Source organism: Capra hircus, chromosome 19 (assembly GCF_001704415.2).
Source record: "Capra hircus breed San Clemente chromosome 19, ASM170441v1, whole genome shotgun sequence".
NCBI classification, from domain to species: Eukaryota; Metazoa; Chordata; class Mammalia; order Artiodactyla; family Bovidae; genus Capra; species Capra hircus.
In genome coordinates this window covers 43,807,152-43,825,242 of record NC_030826.1, presented here as the reverse complement: position 1 = coordinate 43,825,242, position 18,091 = coordinate 43,807,152, and the positions used below count along the sequence as shown (strand labels likewise).

Here is an 18,091-nt window from a genome sequence, read left to right as displayed (position 1 = left end):
TCTGATCCTGTTTGAATTAATGATACTACCATCCTACCAGCCAGCCCCATAGCTCTGAATTACTTTTGACACTTCCCTACCACATGGCAGTTGATTGTGTAATCTCTGCCCTCTCCTTTGCTCCTGCCACCAGTACCCTGGTTCAGGCCTCATCACCTTTAACTGAGAGGATGGTAGGCACCATCCATCTGATCTTCCCAGTAAGTCCTGCCTTTTCCAATCCCTTCTATCCATAGGTAACTAGTATGATTCTGATTGGAGCACAGTTGATCATGTGTCTTATTCTCTAATTTGTTAATTAAACCTACGATTCTCCATCTCCTATGGATTAAAGTTCAGATTTCTCAGACATTCAAGGACCTGCAGTGATGAGACCCCAGCCTTCATTCCACCCTCATGCCCCAGTCCTCTCCTGTGTTGACTACTAACCTCTATAACTGACCTCTGTGTTCTGCTCTCTGTTATTTCCTGTGTTGAAAAACCCCTTCATTCTCTGACAAAAGGCAATATAGTACAATGGTTACGAACGAGTTCAAGCACAAATGTGTTTGACACATAGTTTTTGCCACTCTGTACACTTGGGCTATTTACCTAAAACTCCGTGCCACAGTTTTAGCATTTCTAAAATGGACATAATAGTAGCTAATTCATAGGGTTGTTATGAAGAAGCGGATAATATAAATGACTTCAGCTAGGCATCACCCCTACCTTTTTCAAGGCATTTACTATTCTGCTGCAGTTATATGTGTTCATGTCATGTCTTAACTCTCTCTGGACTAAGTTTTTTAAGGATCCTTGACAATTGTCTTTGTATCTCTTACCACTCAGTGCCTTGAACAGAATGCTGCTGCTGCTGCTGCTGCTGCTGCTAAGTCGCTTCAGTCGTGTCCGACTCTGCGACCCCATAGACGGCAGCCCACCAGGCTCCCCCGTCCCTGGGATTATCCAGGCAAGAACACTGGAGTGGGTTGCCATTTCCTTCTCCAATGCATGAAAGTGAAAAGTGAAAGTGAAGTCGCTCAGTCGTGCCCGACTCTTAGAGACCCCAGGGACTGCAGCCTACCAGGCTTCTCCGTCCATGGGATTTTCCAGGCAAGAGTACTGGAGTGGGGTGCCATTGCCTTCTCCATGAACAGAATGAGAATTTATTAAAAACCTTGGTGAAGTGTGAGTTAATCTGGGGCTACACAGGGTACACCAGTAATACAGTTCCACTCAGTTGAGGACGGGGAGGGTGGAAGGTAAGTGCAGGACTAAGTATTACGTGCCTGCCGTGAGCTTGGCACTGGGAATTCAGCAGTGAAGGAGGCCCAGACTAAAGTTCAAGGTGCCTCTAACCTAGAAAGGGATAGGATTTTGAGCTATGTGCTCAAAGGAGGTGAATTATGAGGACAAAGGTGGTGCTGAAGGGCCCCGGGGAGTTGGGCGGGATAAGATGATGGTTAAGTTTGATCAGAAAATTTAACAGCCTTGGTAGTCCAGTGGAATCCACCTTGCAATACAAAGAACTTGGGTTCGATCCCTGGTTGGGAAACTTAGGATCCCGCACGCCGAGGTGCAACGGTTCCCACACCGCAACTACAGAATCCGTGCACCACAAGGAAAGATCCCAGATGACGCAACTAAGACCCAACGTAGCCAAATAAATAAAATATTTAAAAAGAAAATATGAGCAAAAGCAATGTGACTATGTTCTTTACCCCAGCAGATCTCTTAAATTTCCTTCCTGACAACCTGCTTTTTTGGGAAGACAATGCATTGCCAGTAAGACTTGCTTGGCACTCCTCTTCCTCTGAACATCCGTTAAAAAATGCCCTTTCTGCTCAAAACTATTCCTTTTCTTTCCGCTGTGGGAGCCTGCATTTGCATCCTCCAGTCCTCAGTGCCTGCTATTATTCAGTCTGTCAGCAGTGCCTACGGTATGATGGGCTCTTGGCTAGGTCCTGGGGCACCAGAAAGGACCCTCATTCTCAAGGGACCCGTGAACAAAATCCAGTGAACAGACCATGACAAAGCAGTGTGATCAGTGCCGCACCCCTGTGTGTGAACCCCAGAGTGCCAGCCCGAGGAATCGAGAGTGGCATCTCCTAGGCAATGATCCCACTAGAATCAAGTCTCAGTGATTGGACAAGAGCTCTGTCACCCAAGGAGTTAGACCTGCCTTCAACTGAACAGCTGGTGCAAATCTCCAAGCCTGTGAGCCAGAACACCCTGGGATGACTCCACTTTATCCCCATCTCCTCCCTTCAGCCAGGATCCATTGACCACCCCTCCCCCAGCACTGGCTACATTGCTGCACCACATTAAGACTTGGCCCCAGATGGAGGATGAGCGAGGAAGCTATTGTGCCAATATGACTGATTGAAGCTGCCAAAGGTCCTAGAAGGAGGAAGTGGATAAGTGCCTTATTCTTTTAAGGATACAGCAGCCTCAGGTCTTATCAGGGGCCAGGAGCTTCCTCGCTCCTTCCCCCACTTCTGACCAAGTCACAGTGTGCCTTGGCAGTGCAGGGAACTGTGTGGGGGGAGGAGGACCTGTAGAACTGGGCTAGAGTGGAGGCGTGTTGCACTATCCCAGGCAGGAAGCAGTGGTGGTTTAGACTAGCATGGTGGTAGAAGAAATGGAATGAAGATTCAAGAGACATTGTTGAAGAGCAGAACCAGCAGGACTTGATGATAAAATACGTTCAAGAAAAGGGAAGAATTGGCTTTCAGCCATAAGCATCCACCCCCAGGGTAGACTTACCCTCTTCCCAGCAACCCTAGAAACCATATGGCCCAGGATTCTGCCTACTACTCAGCAAGTAGGTTTCAGCTTGATAAGAAAAGACTTCCTGCGGTGGAACTGAAAGGGGAAGCTGCTAACCCATTACTGCCTAGGAGGCTGTGGGAGAAGGAAGATGGCCAGAGCTCTGTGTCTACTTCGTGCCCTCTGGCTTCTGGAGTGGGTGCAGCTGCTCTTGGGACCTGGTGCTGTGCCTCCAACCTGGGCCTTGAACCTGGATTCAGTGCAGCTCACCATCTACACAGGCCCTAATGGCAGCCACTTTGGGTTTTCACTGGACTTCTACAAGAACAGCAATAGGAGGTGAGCCCTGGGAAACTCCCCCACTATCACTGCTTCTGTGGGTCTTGAGTTCCCCATTTGTGATAGAGGCTGAGCAAACTGATTTCCAGGGTCTATTTGGGCTGAGTCCTTGTTAGGAATACCAGGGTGTCAGCAAGAGGCACCAGTGGGGAGCTGAGCAGAGCAAAGACAAAGGGGAGACCGATGTTGATGCCTTATTTTTTCCTCAAGGGTCAGTTTTATGACCCACTCCACCCTCATCCCCTTGAAATACAGAAAGGAGCACATGTCTTAAGTTGACCTGCAGAACTGTGAAATTGTCTGTCTACTCCCACTTTGCTTTTCTATTCCAATCCCCTCAACCCAGCAAAACGATTGATACTTGAAAAGAAGCAATAGAGCATTATTGGTTGGGATTCATCAGGCTGCAAATTCAGACTGCTAAAATTAGAGTCCTGGCTCTTTCTATAGCAACAACCCTGAGCTAGTTCCTTATTGAGATGGACACCAAGGTCCAGCTTCAGAGCATAACAATAGCAGATGAACTATTTAAGTATCAGCACCTTGGGGATTTGCCTCTGCTGAAGAGGGCCACCTCCCTCAAAGCTCCGCCACTTCCAAATGTGGCCCAGGAACAATGACCAGTCAATGAGGAGTGTGGAGGGAGGGGAGAGGTTAACGGTCTGACTCTTTCAACTCCAGACAGTTCTGAGGGTCTTTCTCCCTCCAAAGTTCCCAGGACATTGACCCATGGCTGTTATTCAGTCTGAATCTCAACTCAATGGCCCCTGCCTGCTCCTGCTTCTTTCTCCTCCTTTTCATAGATACTGGTCTCATGGGCACTACTTAGTAAACATCCTGCAAACTAAAAAGAAAAACAAATTACAGCATTTTGGGAGCCCTCGTTATGTATTATTTGGCTGGCACTGGCATAAATGTTTTTCATGCGTTTATTTCATTTACTTCTCCTGACAGCATTGATTGGTATTGTCCACCTTTTATACACAGTAGAGCTGTCATTAGAACCTAGATCTACTAGAGTCCTTAGAAATGTCAGCACCCCACCACCCACTTTACCGGTGCCCACTAGCTTAATATTTCCTGATTAAAACTGGTTCTCAGAAAGAGATCTGATGACAGTTTAGACAGGAACACGGTGCATGTAAACCCTTGGCTTTTCGTGGCAAGTGTTGGGGAATGTAGACGGTGTACAGAGTTTAGGAGGTCTCTTTTAGCAAGGCTGTCAAACCCCTCGTGTTCAAATCGAACCTAATGGTTATAGTTTCAGTTTTATCCTTAATTTCCTTGGTTACTGATGGGTATGTGACTTTCCTCGCTGGGAGTCAGTTTCAGTGGCCATAAAATGAAAAGATTGGCTTCTGTGGTCTGTGTCGTCTCACTGAGAAAAGATCCAGTGACCCTCAAGGCACACCGCCCTTCCGAGGAGTGTTCCCGGCACAGGCACTGGGGCACGGGGTACCCCAGAATCCACGGAGCTCTCACCCAGCTTTCTAATGCAGTGTGTCCGTCGTGGTGGGCGCCCCACGGACCCTGGGCCGCAGCGAGGAGGAGACCGGCGGCGTTTTCCTGTGCCCCTGGAAGGCCGAGGGCGGCCAGTGCATCTCGCTGCCCTTCAACCTCTGTGAGTCTCGCACAAGAAGAGAAAGGGAGGGTTACAAGGAGCGCGGACAGCCGGGCTTCAGCACCCTACTCTCTTCTTGTGCCCTCCAGATGATGAAACGCAAAGCATAGGCACCCAAACTTTCCAAACGTTCAAGGCCGGGCAAGGACTCGGGGCGTCGGTCGTTAGTTGGAGAGACAGCATTGTGGTGGGCGCTACCGGACCGGGATCAGGGAGCAGACGGAGGGCGGGAACACGTGGAGGGAGGAACCCGAGTCCCGCCCCTTCCCCACTCTCCTCTGGCTCTGCTTCAGGCCTGCGCCCCCTGGCAGCACTGGAACGTCCTAGATAGGAACGAGGAGGAGGCTCAGAAGACGCCCGTAGGTGGCTGCTTCGTGGCTCAGCTCCAAAACGGCGACCGCACAGAGTACTCGCCCTGCCGGGCCAACAAAATGAGCCAGTTTTACGAGAGAAATCATTTCAGTGAGCTCCTCTCTCCGTTTCGGCTCCGCCCACTCGCGGCCGTTATCCATTAGCCCCGCCCTTCACCCGATCATTCCCAAATCCTGCTTGCAGTCTGGGGTCTCCCAGATAGCCTAGTTCCTGACTCCACCCCCATATCCTGCCCACTGGATATTGATAGTAGACCACGCCTCCGTATTACCCTGTGGCCCCGCCCTCGTTTGACTCCGCCTCCCGGCCCGGCGCCACTCGTCAGAGCAGGCTTCTTCGCTGACCCTTTCTTTTTGCCTTCTCTAGGAGAGGACAGGCGTTACTGCGAAGCCGGCTTCAGCTCGGTAGTCACTCAGGCGAGTAGGGAGCATAAACGGTGTGGGGGTTGCCCCCCAAACAGGGCCCTCTCTCACCTTCAGAGCTTCTATTTCAGGCTGGGGAGCTGGTGCTTGGGGCTCCTGGCGGCTACTATTTCGTAGGTACATGCCCATCCGTACACCTCCCTCCCTTCTCTCGACCCGGGCAGACTCCAAGCTCCTGGGCCCCCATACCAACTGTCCCACGCGCCCTAGGTCTCTTGGCGCGGGCTCCAATCGCCGATATCATCTCGAGTTATCGCCCAGGCAACCTTTTGTGGCACGTGCGCACCCAGTTCACCTACGACCACAGTCACTTACAATACTACGACGGCTACCGGGGTAAGGCTTCCCAGCACTCAAGCGTCACCGCCGGCCCTGTCCTACCCCTGTAGGAACGCCCCATTGTCAACTCTGGCTGGCCAGCCCCGGGACTAAGGCGCCCCCACTCTGCTCAGGCAGCTCCCTCTCCCTACCCTCTGCAGACAGCCCAGCTCCCAAAGGCGAGCACGTCGACTTCTCGAGCTGAATTCGCTTCGAGGCCTCGGGCAGGTCTTGACCTCTCGGTGGCCTCGATTTCCCCGTCTCCGCAATGCAGAGTTTGAACTGGGTGGTCTCTGAGTCCCCTCCGTTCTCACTCGGGCCCCTTCCCTGCTTCACCCTCCCTGAAGGACTAATTCTCACTGTGCCTTCAGGGTACTCGGTGGCCGTGGGCGACTTCGACGGAAATCCCAACACTACAGGCAAGAAATTCACTTAGGGGTGGGGTTTGGGGAGTCCCGCCCGGAAAGGAGCACTTCCAAGACCGGCATCTCCCTGGGATGCAGAACGGCGGGCGGGAGGCAGGTGGGGGTTCCAGAGACCTCACTTTCTGGTCCCGACTCTCCCCAGAGTATGTTTTCGGTGCCCCCACCTGGAGTTGGACCCTGGGAGCGGTGAGTGCGCTCTGTCCACCCCTCACTCATTTCACTCTTCAGCCTGAACCGCGCTCCCCCGCCCCAAACTTCCTGCCCTGTGACATGCTCCTGTACCTTTTCTGAGCAGGTGGAAATTTTGGACTCGTACCACCAGATGCTGCACCGGCTGCATGGAGAGCAGGTGAGGATCAGGTGGGGGTGGCCAAGGCAAGGGAATTGAGACCCTGGAATATTCCACGAGACAGGGTGGGATCAAAGTGTGAGTATGAGGACAGAAATTAAGGTGTGCCCCATTTCCTGCAGATGGCTTCATATTTTGGGCACTCAGTGGCCGTCACTGACGTCAATGGGGATGGGTGAGAAGCCAGGCGCCCCCACTCCTACCCACTTGGGTCCCAAATTACCAGAGGTGTTGACTGCCCTTGGTCTCCAGTCTCTTCCTTTCCCAGCCCTCACTCACACGTGACCACTGAGGGGAGCGGGAGGGCAAGGATGGGTAAGCCTGGGCTCAGGCCCACAGCATCCATCTAGCCCATCCCCACATAACCACCCGTTGGGCCTGCAGGAGGCATGACCTCTTGGTGGGTGCACCACTGTACATGGAGAGCCGTGCTGACCGCAAGCTGGCCGAGGTGGGGCGTGTGTACTTGTTCCTGCAGACTCGAGGCGCCCGAATGCTGGGGGCCCCCAACCTCCTGCTGACTGGCACACAGCTCTATGGGCGATTTGGCTCAGCCGTTGCACCTCTGGGCGACCTCAACCGGGATGGCTACAATGGTAAGGGAAGAGAGAAGGGGTTTATTTAGCCATGACAAAGATCAGAAGGGGTTTATTTAGACATGACAAAGATCGTGGATTTGACATGAGGGCAGGGGGAGCCAGGAAGGGCTTTGAGCAGGAGAGAGCTAAAGGAGACCAGTCGGGATTTGTTTGCATTAGTCCAGGCAAGAGATGGTGACCACTGGGATGTGGGCTTTGGCAACAGAGTTAGAGATGAGGGTGATTTCTAGATAGTTATTACTTAGATTATTAGAACTTGACGGGTGACTGGAGGTGGGGCTAAGAGAGAGGAATTGGGTGAGTGGTGGTGCCCTTCACTGCCTGAAACTCAAGTCTTGCCACAGGCCTGAAGAGAGATCAGCAGTTCAGCTCTGCTCTCATTTGGTCTTTTTCTTTTTTTGGCCATGCCACACAACTTGCAGGATCTTAGTTCCCCAATCAGAGATCGAACCCCATACCCCTGGCAGTGAAAGTACGGAGTCCTAACCAGTGGACCGCCAGGGAATTCCCTGGACTTGTTTGATCATGAAAGGCTTGGGAGCCTTAGGCAGACATATCCAGAGAACAGTTGGGTGTGACTTCCTCCATTTCCAGCAGAGAGGTCTGAATGGGAGATAGGGGCTTGGGGAGGGTCGATGAGGTCCTGGGAGCTTGCACAGTGGGAAGAGGCCCAGAAGAGAGCCCTGGGGAGCAAGAGCACTTAGGGGACTCCCAGAGAAAATAGATCTAGAAAGGAGACAGAGGGATGTTCAGAGGGATAGGAGGGAAACTAGGAGATCTGATGGCCCAGAACTCAAAGGAAGAGTGCTGGAAGCAGAAGGAAGCTGGGTCAGTGGCTCCAGATGCTGCTGAAAGATACAATTAGATGGGGCTGGAGAAGTAAGTATTCCTGGGCTTTAGCAAGAAGGAAGTCATTGGTGACAGTGACAAGAACCAATTCAGGGCTAGTATGGTACAAAGTATGAATGAAGGTGAAGATTTGATGGCAGCCAAAGTAGACTGCTCTTTCTACCAGTTTGTGAAAGGAGAAAAAGAAAAGTGATTACTGAAAGGAGATGAGGCTCAAAGGAAGGCTATTTTAATTGTAAAGACTATGGAGTAGGTGGAATGTGGAGGAAAATGATCTTGTGGGGAAACAGGGGCAGGGAGTGAGCTGGAGGTGGGTCCCTGCAGTGCCTGAGAGATGCAGGGCTGGAATGCTCAGTCTAGTGGCAGGTGCAGGAGGGACACTATTTCTAGGGTCAAGAGGGGAGAAGAGCAAAAAGCACAACAGTTTGGTTGCTTCTGTTTGAGAAGGAAGTGAGAGGCGGGGAGCTTGATTGAATGGAGAAAGTTTGAAATAGGTGCTGAGCAGAAAACCCCGAGGGACAGCTAGGCATACACAGAAGCCCCTAGTGATGGCTGGAGGTCAGGAATTCATGGTGCCCCATGTGGTAGGGTCTGGCCAGGACTGGCAATGGGGCGGGATGACTGAGGATATGGTGAGGGTAATTGAATGTTTAGAAAATATCTGGAGAGATGGGGAAGCCAAAGATCAGGTGACTGGACGAGACTGTGTTCTGAGTCTATCAGAAAAGTCAGTAGATCTTTAGAAGAAAAAAAACTGCACAGAAAACATACCATGAAGTCAGAAGGCAAGGGAAAGACAGTTACAACATATATATCAAAGATCTTAATTGCCATCACATGCAAAGAATTCTTACAGATTAATAAGATTATTAATGATTGTTATTAATGATGATTACATTTTCAAGAGTGGTCATTATAGTTATTAGTGATGACAACCCCATGGTGTGACCCTGGGTTTACATGGTGGAAGTGGAATGCCTCAGCTGAAGTGGGGGCAAATATTTAGCAGGTCTTGGTTACTTAATCTTCTGGGACTCTATTTTCTCCTTTAAAATGGGAATAATAATGCCTAGTTTTCAGGATTAAAAGAAATCAGGACAATATATTGTCCTCAATAGATAGTGAGGGCTGTTAGACTGTTTTTACAATAATCTGACTTGATGAGTCTTCCTCCCATCCAATTGTAAACTCCTGGAGAGTGGGGCAGATGCCTCCTTGACCTCCACATTCCTCTCCTGGTTCCCTGGGGTCTGCCTAGACAAGGAGCTCAGGAAAATGTTACAGGGCCTGGAGAGACTGGATAACAGATAGCTACTCCCTTTCTGTTGTTCTTTCCAGATGTTGCAGTAGCTGCCCCCTACGGGGGTCCCAGCGGTCAAGGCCAAGTGTTGGTGTACCTGGGTCAGAGTGAGGGGCTTAACCCATCCCCCTCCCAAGTCCTGGATAGCCCCTTCCCCACAGGCTCTGGCTTTGGCTTCTCCCTTCGAGGTGCCACAGATATCGATGACAACGGATACCCAGGTGCCCCTGGACTGCCTCCAACTAGACAGGAAGGGCCCTTGGGCGTTAGCTGGAGATACTAAGATACACAGCAAGGGGCTTGAACCTGACCTGGTGCCCCACTGAGAACTCTGTGGGTTGGGGGGCCAGATCAAACCTCCTATGGGGGGAGGTAGTGTGGGAAACCCCTGAGAAAATGAGACGAAGACCCCATAACTCTCTAATTAACGATTCTGACACCTCCCCTCCTTCCCACAATGTCTATAGACCTGCTTGTGGGAGCTTACGGGGCCAGCAAGGTTGTGGTATACAGGTGAGCGCTGGCTCCAGGGGTGGGATAGGGAAGAACCCACCCCATCAGAGACTAGGTCAGGAGGGGCCACCAAGGCAAGCCTCCCAATTCCCACCAGGGCTCAGCCAGTGGTGATGGTCACTGTCCAGCTGATGGTGCAAGATTCATTGAACCCTGCCGTGAAGACTTGTGTCCTGTCCCAGACCAAGACCCCAGTGAGCTGGTGAGGAAATGGAGGGTGTGGGTCGGGCAGGATCTGGGACCTCAGCCGGGCGACCCTTGCCCCTGAGCCCCATTCATCTCTCTGCAGCTTTAACATCCAGATGTGTGTGGGAGCCACTGGGCACAACATTCCCGAGAAGCTGCGTGAGTAGCACCCTGGGGACAGGAGGCAGGTGGGCCTGAGCTCCGCAGGAGGCTGGCCTGGGAGACTCTGACATGCCCCGCTTGCCTGGGCCAGACCTGAAGGCCGAGCTGCAGCTGGACCGGCAGAAGCCCCGCCAGGGCCGGCGGGTCCTACTGCTGGACTCTCAGCAGGCGGGCACCATCCTGGACCTGGAGCTGAGAGGCAGACACAACCCCATCTGCTCCACTGCCACGGCTTTCCTCCGAGTATGCCCAAGTTGGGGGTGGGCAGGGCTGAGTGTGCAGAGCCTGTTACTCCAGCCCCAGGGCATGGGGCCAGGTGCTGCAGGGGTGGTCAACGGGACACACAGGGTAGGTAGGGTACGTGGTAGCAAGATGGCCCGTCTCTTGCCCCCTTCCCTAGGATGAGGCCGACTTCCGGGACAAGCTAAGCCCTATCGTGCTCAGCTTTAGTGTGTCCCTGCCGCCGGAGAAGGATGGAGGAGCCCCTGCTCTCGTGCTGCATGGAGACACCCACATCCAGGAACAGGTAGAGGTGGGCAGGTGCAGGCAGGGGAGGGGGAGGACCCCTGCAAGATTGTCAAGGTTTGGGTTATTGTCCATGCTGCTGCTGCTGCTGCTAAGCCGCTTCCAAATAGACATCCAAACCTGGATGTCACCTCTAATCTCTGGTGTTACTCTAAACCCTAATGAAAACTGCCAAATCTCAATACCCCCAAACCCTCATATAAACCTCAGATGTTGACATCACCTCTAAACTCTCATTTAAACCCTGATGTCTACTCACTCATCTCCCACCTGAGAGCTTCCACTTCTCCACCGTTTTGTTTAAGAGCTGTGATTTCTTTTTTTCCTTAATTTGGAAGAGGAATATTTGCTGATGGTATCCAATTCAAGAACTGAGTTATAAAATCTGGAAATACATATTAACAGGAAATATTGTTAACGTTTGATGGATTTCCTTGCAGAATCAAAGCCCTGACATCATCCCAAACCCTGAGGCAAACTCCAAAGCTCTGATATCATCACCAACCTTTTCTTCTCAAACCTTCTAATTCCCCAAACCCCACTGTGACCCTCAAACCTACCCACCCACATGACATGTCCCCTCTAGACCCGCATCATTCTGGACTGTGGGGACGATGACCTGTGTGTGCCGCAGCTGCAGCTCACTGCCAGCATGTGAGATCACCCACTGCACCCCCACACCGCCCACTGCCCCCCAACACCACCCACTGCCCCCCCCACCCCTCCCTGTCTACCCTGATGACAGCCCCTTCTCACCTGGATCCTGAAACTCTGGCCTCAGCCCGTCTCCTCATCCCAGACCCTGGGCTTGGACCCAGCCTCCTTGGCTTTACTCCCTTCTCAACCACCACAGGAAGGGCTCCCCACTCCTAATTGGAGCAGACAACGTGCTGGAGCTGCGAATGGATGCAGCCAATGAGGGTGAGGGAGCCTATGAGGCCGAGCTGGCTGTGTTCCTGCCTCCTGGTGCCCACTACATGCGGGCTGTCAGCAACATGGAGGTGAGCCCCCACCCGGGCGTCCATGGGGACCTGGGAAGTGTGGGAGCCTTGATTCTCATCTCCCACCTGGAGCTCCCGTTTCTCTATGCTTTCCTTCAAGAGCTCCAATTTCTTCCTCCTCTAATTTGGAAGAGGAATATTTGCTAATGGCATACAATTCACAAACTCAATTATAAAATCAGGAAATAACTGTTAACAGGAGCCACCGTTTAGATTCGGTTTTGGATTTCCATTAAATTTCTGCTGTTAAATTTGGATTTCCTTGCGTTCTTTTTTCTCGACATGGATACTTACGCAGGTGTATATTCATTTTTTATTTTACTGATGCAGTTTATAACAATGGAGTTACCCTCCATGTGATGTTTTGTGGTTTTCATTTTTAAAAAAATCATTAAAAAAGAATAGTAATACATACAGTAATATACAGTAATACGTAAACAGGAATGTGACAGTCCTTGAATTCCACCTCCCCTTGAAACCCTCCATCCCACCCTGGGATCCTCCCCGCCCTGACTTTCCAAGGGAGCTTAAATATATAAGGGATGCTGTGTAACCATCTTCTTTCTCGAAACTGCTTCTCTGAAGGGGTTTGAAAGACTCATCTGTAACCAGAAGAAGGAGAATGAGACCAAGGTGGTGCTGTGTGAACTGGGCAACCCCATGAAGAGCAACACCCAGGTGAGGCCACTCAGGCCTGGGTGCTGGGTCTCCTCTACCAGGGGTTCATAGACAGCTGGGTTTCGGGGGCTGGGTTTGAAGTCAGATGGCTCCAGACTGGAATCCTTGTACTCTCACTCCCTGCCTGTGTAGTCTTGGGTGAGTGACTCCCTCTCTGAGTGGTCTTCAGGACGAGGACTGGAGGCCACATTCCGAGTGGGCATCTGGACAGTGACTCTGGCCCTCCCCATGTCTCAGGTAGAAGTCACGATGTGGGTGAGCGTGGGGAAGCTGGAAGAGGCTGGGGAGCAGGTGTCCTTCCTGCTGCAGATCAGGAGGTATACTAGACTGGGGGGCACTCCCTCCCCCTGTCTAATCCCCACACAGAGACCCTCAGTTGCCCGCCACACAGAAGGGTTCTCTGGGAGGCATGCTCTTTAGACTCCCCTGTTTCCTTTCTTCCTCAGAGACTGGTTTGAGTTTTGGAGCCCCAGAGGAACTAACTAGTGTGGTGCGCTGTTTGTGGAGTTAGCTCTTCCTGAGCCTTCTGCTATCCTGCCCTCCCTCCCCTGACCCCGCCCCGAGAGTCCTAATGTCCACTGGGCTCGTGTCCCTGATCTGTTTCTCCTCGGCCTCCTTCCTACAGCAAGAACAGCCAGAATCCAAATAGTGAGATGGTGGAGCTGGATGTGCCAGTCCGGGCAGTGGCCCACGTGGAGTTGAGAGGGTGAGAGGCCAGGGAAACAAAAGGGAGTTGAGAGGCACAGCCCTGAGGCTCAGGGGGTCCTGGGCAAACCTCCACAGGCAAGTCAGGTGATCAGGCTCACTCTGGGGGTCTCGGGCCTCTGCAGGAATTCCTTTCCAGCCTCCCTGGTGGTGGCTGGGGAAGAAGGCAATGGGCAGAACAGCTCTGACAGCTGGAGCCCCAAAGTGGAGCACACCTACGAGGTAGGAAGGAGGCTCTGGGCCCCAGGCTGGGGTAGGAGGGTCCCAGAAGCTGGTTTTGGTGCTGAGCCTCCTAACATTCTGCCACCACCACCCTGCCAGCTCCACAACAATGGCCCTGGTGCTGTAAGTGGTCTCCGCCTCAACCTCTACCTCCCCAGCCAGTCCCAGCCCTCAGACCTGCTCTACATCCTGGATATTCATCCGCAGGGAGGCCTTCAGTGCGCCTCAGAGCCCTCTCCCAATCCCCTCCAGGTGAGAGCCTGCGTGAATCCCTAGCCATCAACCAGGGCCCTTGTGGGAGGGCTGGCAGGTGGGCAGAGCGTGAGACCTGAGGGCCTCTTTGCCTCCTCAGCTGGAATGGAGGCTGCCCACCCCCAGCCCTTCCCCAGCCCATCACAAGCGGGATCGCAGACAGGCGGTCCTGCCGGAGGAGAAGCAGCCCTCAAGGCTCCAAGATCCAATCTTGGTGGTGAGCAGGCTCTGTGGTCTCCAGCTGGGGCCACCCTGGGGCCCAGAGGCAGAGGGGATGGGAGGCAGAGGAGAGAGAAGGGTGTGGTGGGGACCTCGTATGGGTCACCTTGGTCTCACAGGGAACCTCCAGGTGAATATGAAGGATTGTGCTCGTCTTGTGTCTAGGGTGGGGTGGGGTGGGGGGGCACTTGTATATTTCAAGGTATCCAGTACATTAAAGAAAATAAATAAATGCCAAAGCAGGGTTACAATAAGGCTTAGTACTGAACGCTATACGATTGACCCACTTCTTCCTGCCCTTTCCCTGTATCTCTGGGACAGTGTGAGCAATGCCATTCAAAGATAACGTCCCAAGCTTGAATCTGAGGCCCTTCCCGATAGGGAGGCCTGGCCCAAGCTCTTCAACCCCAAGCCCCCTCTGACTTGGGTCCTGTGATGGGGGTGATGATGGATCAGTAGGGGCTGGGGACCCTCAGAGCTGCGACTCGTCCCCTCAGAGCTGCGACTCGGCGCCCTGTACTGTGGTGCAGTGTGAGCTGCAGGAGATGGCGCGCGGGCAGCGGGTCATGGTCACGGTGCTGGCCTTCCTGTCACTGCCCATCCTCCAAGAGGTGAACCCGGACGCGGGTGGGCGGGGCCTTCTAGAGGCGGGGCCTGAGGTACTTGGGGAGGAGGCGGGGCTTTAGGGGCGGGGAGAGAGTGGGGGCGGGGAGAAAGTGAGGGCTGGGTTTAATTTGGAGCTGATAGAATTAGGCCCGGGCGGATCTCCCTACAGCGGAGTCCGAGGCCGGGACTCTTGCAACCAGCAGGCCTCGTATAAACACCTTTCACCTCCACCCCATACAGAGGCCCCTGGATCAGTTTGTGCTGCAGTCGCACGCTTGGTTCAACGTCTCCTCCTTTCCCTACTCCGTGCCTGCCCTCAGCCTGCCCAGCGGGGAAGCTCAGGTGGGTGTGGAATGGTGGTGGCAGAAAGGGTCCCGCGGGTCTCCCATTGGTCTTCCCCTGAGTCCCTGCCCAGCCGGGACTGCCCAGATCTGAGAGGTGGGACAAGTAGGTGGCTTGGCCTCAGGTCACCGGCTCTCAAGTCTTGAGTCTCTGGGAAAGGCAAGTGTCCCGGTGACTGAGACCCATGGGTCTCCCCTCAGGTGCAGACGCAGCTGCTTCGGGTCTTGGAGGAGAGAGAGATTCCAATGTGGTGGGTGCTGGTAGGTGTGCTGGGCGGCCTGCTGCTGCTCACATTCCTGATCCTGGCCATGTGGAAGGTGAGGCGTGAAGCAAGGTTGAGGTGGTGTTGGGGTGGAGGGTAGAGGAGGTCAGGAGGACAGGCAATCCCACAAGGAGGCAGAGAGAGATGGTGGCCCAAGTGGATGACCCAGGGTCCATCTGATTTCCATATCCACTATTAGAATGTCACCTTCCAGAGGATCTCTTCCAGGGCAGAGGTCCCTGGGAGAGGTGGCACCTGAAATCCTAAGGCCTTTAGACCCGTTTCCCCTGAGAGCAGGAGTCCCAGGGACAGAGTCTTGCCTTCTGGAATCCATTGACCCCTGAGAATTTTCACCTCCTCGCTGTTCAGTCCCTCCCCCAGAAGGACCCAGGTCTTCCTGCTCCGATGTGTCCCTGGTGGGTCATTCCCTCCTCTGCCTCTGGAGAACACCTGCACTGTTCTCAAACTCACTCAAGTGTCCAAACCCTAGAAAGCCACAGTGCTTTTAGGGAAAACATACATTAGACTTATAATAATCAAATATATACTATCACGTTTGAGTCATATAGAGACATAATCAATAGTACTTCAGAAAAGTTCAGGAAATGAAAAGCAAAATGTTAAAATTCTTTTGTTTCATGCATTATCTCTAAATGGGAAATGCCTCCACTTGATCATATAGTGGGGATCGTGTTGGTCCAGGGTGAGGACCTCGTGGCTGGCTGGTTTCTAGCATACACTCTCCATTGCTGCTCTGGGGCTGAAAAATCACCTTTACACCCCATCCCTGGCCCCTGTGCACCCCCCAGGTTGGCTTCTTCAAGCGGAATCGTCCACCCTTAGAAGAAGATGATGAAGAGGAGTGATGAGCCCACACATCTCTGTTCTGGCAGCAAGGCTGGGTGTGATGTTGTGTCCCTTCTCCAATGAGTGCCGCCCCCCCATCTCTGGTTACCCAAGGCTGGGAGGGTGACATTCTAATAGTGGAGATGGAGATCAGATGGACCCTGAGTCATCTACTTGGGCCAGCATCTCTCTCTGCCTCCTGATGTCCTCTCTCTCCCATCAGAGCTGAGTCATCCCCTCTCCTGCTGCCTAATAAAGAACTTGGAACCCAGCTCCACAGCATGCTGCCTCTTCTTGGGGGTCAGAAGAGGAGAGGGGCCCAAGGTGATGTTTGGGCTGAGGAATCTAGGACTGGAAGAAGTGTGAGCAGAGAGGTCTCTGCCAGGGTTAGGGTGCAAATTACTGTCTTTGGGGAGTATCAGGAGCGAGAGAGTGGAACAAGGGAAAAGGGATGGCAGAGCCTCCAAGTGAGACTGGAGGAGAATGGGGTGTCTCAGGGTGGTTGGGTTAGAGGGAGGTTGGGCACATCAGAAAAGGGAGGCTGAGTCCCTGGTGGGTGAATTTAAACAATTTTTTTTTCCATGATTTTGGAGGAAATAAACCCCAAGATGAGTTGAGAGTTGAGGTAATATGCTGTCCCCACTCTCATAAAAGAAGGTCCTTAAAGCTGTATTCAGGGATTTCCTTGGTGGTCAGTGGTTAAGACTCACTTTCCAATTCAGGGCGTGTGGGTTCGATTTCTGATGGGGTCAAAAAATCAAAACATAAAACAGAAGCAATGTTGTAGCAAATTCTATAAAGAGAAAAAAATAGTCCATATAAAAATGTTTTGTAAGATTTATTTATTATTTTCTTTTTATTTTTGGCTGCTCTGGGTCTTCCTTGCTACACCTGGGCTTTCTCTAGTTGCCGGGAGCTGGGACTACTTTTCCTTGCAGTGAGCTGGGCTTCAGTAGTTGTGGCACACAGGCTTAGTTGCTGCCAGACATGTGGAATCTTCCCTGACCAGGGATGGATTCTATGTCCCCTGCACTGGCAGAGGAATTCTTAATCACTAGAACAGCAGGGAAGCCACGCCCCAAAAAAATCTTAAAAAAAAAAAAAGATGTTCAGAGTGAGAAGGGGCAGAGGGAGGCTGAGTAAGCCCTCAGTCTGAGGAAGGCAGAGTTTCAGCGGGGACAGAAGAGCAGGCATTGCTCTCTGGCTACCCTGCTGCTTGCTGTTCCTTCTTCTCCATTAAGGGGAGGGGTCTAAAGTTTGGAATGAGGGCACAGACGGGGAGCTTGCAGGAGAGCTGGGAGTGGAACACAGCTGTCCCACGGTGGAGGCTGGAGCCAGTGAGTAGCAGTCGGGGGCGGGGGGGGTCCTCCTGGAGTCCTGAGACATGTGTTGGTTCATGAGTTCAGTAAATATTTATGGAGCAGCTACCATGTGCCTAGTCCTGTTCCAGTGCTAGGATGGAGCAAGGGATGAAACAAAGTCCCTGAGCTCATGGAACTTACATTCAACCAGGAGGAAAGAACGAACAAACTAATGTATGATCGGTGGGAGTCAAAATAAAGATAAGGAGACAGTAATCGAATAATTGGTGCTCGGAGAGGGCTGACATTTTAGGGAAAGTGGTCAGGGGAAGCCCCTGTGATGAAATGAGCAGAGAGATGAATGAAAAGATTCAGGGATCAGATCTGATAGAGTACCTGAAGAACGATGGACGAAGGTTCGTGACATTGTACAGGAGGCAGTGATTGACCATTCCCAAGAAAAAGAAATGCAAAAAGGCAAAATGGTTGTCTGAGGAGGCCTTACAAATAGCTGAAAAAAGAAGAGAAGCTAAAGGAGAAAAGGAAATATATACCCATTTGAATTCAGAGTTCCAAAGAATAGCGAGGAGAGATAAGAAAGCAATCCTCAGTTATCAATGCAAAGAAATAGAGGAAAACAATAGAATGGGTAAGACTAGAGATCTCTTCAAGAAAATTAGAGATGCCAAGGGAACATATTATGCAAAGACAGGTGCAATAAAGGACAGAAATGGTATGGACCCAACAGAAGCAGAAGATATTAAGTAGAAGTGGCAAGAATACACTGAAGTGTACAAAAAAAATCTTCATGAACCAGATAACCACAATGGTATGATCACTCACCTAGAGCCAGACATCCTGGAGTGTGACGTCAAGTGGGCTTTAGGAAGCATCACTATGAACAAAGCTAGTGGAGGTGATAGAATTCC

General features: G+C 52.0%; 1 protein-coding gene across 2 annotated transcripts; it reads left to right on the top strand.

Annotated features, from left to right (window-relative positions):
• ITGA2B (integrin subunit alpha 2b) lies at positions 1,051-16,132 on the top strand. 2 transcript variants are annotated; one of them, XM_018065241.1, is made up of 30 exons: positions 1,051-3,087; positions 4,587-4,708; positions 4,798-4,895; positions 5,002-5,170; positions 5,447-5,496; positions 5,574-5,619; positions 5,713-5,838; positions 6,192-6,239; positions 6,388-6,431; positions 6,541-6,594; positions 6,717-6,769; positions 6,979-7,190; positions 9,381-9,563; positions 9,810-9,855; positions 9,953-10,057; positions 10,145-10,200; positions 10,295-10,446; positions 10,604-10,729; positions 11,315-11,382; positions 11,582-11,729; positions 12,315-12,407; positions 12,645-12,724; positions 13,033-13,113; positions 13,238-13,334; positions 13,434-13,586; positions 13,687-13,803; positions 14,303-14,416; positions 14,652-14,753; positions 14,954-15,070; positions 15,825-16,132. In XM_018065241.1, the coding sequence occupies exons 1-30, from the start codon at positions 2,900-2,902 to the stop codon at positions 15,879-15,881; spliced, it is 3,105 nt and encodes a 1,034-aa protein (XP_017920730.1). In that variant the 5' UTR covers positions 1,051-2,899; the 3' UTR covers positions 15,882-16,132. The 2 variants fall into 2 exon arrangements, with proteins under 2 accessions (XP_017920730.1, XP_017920729.1); XM_018065240.1 differs by having other exon boundaries at positions 5,574-5,838.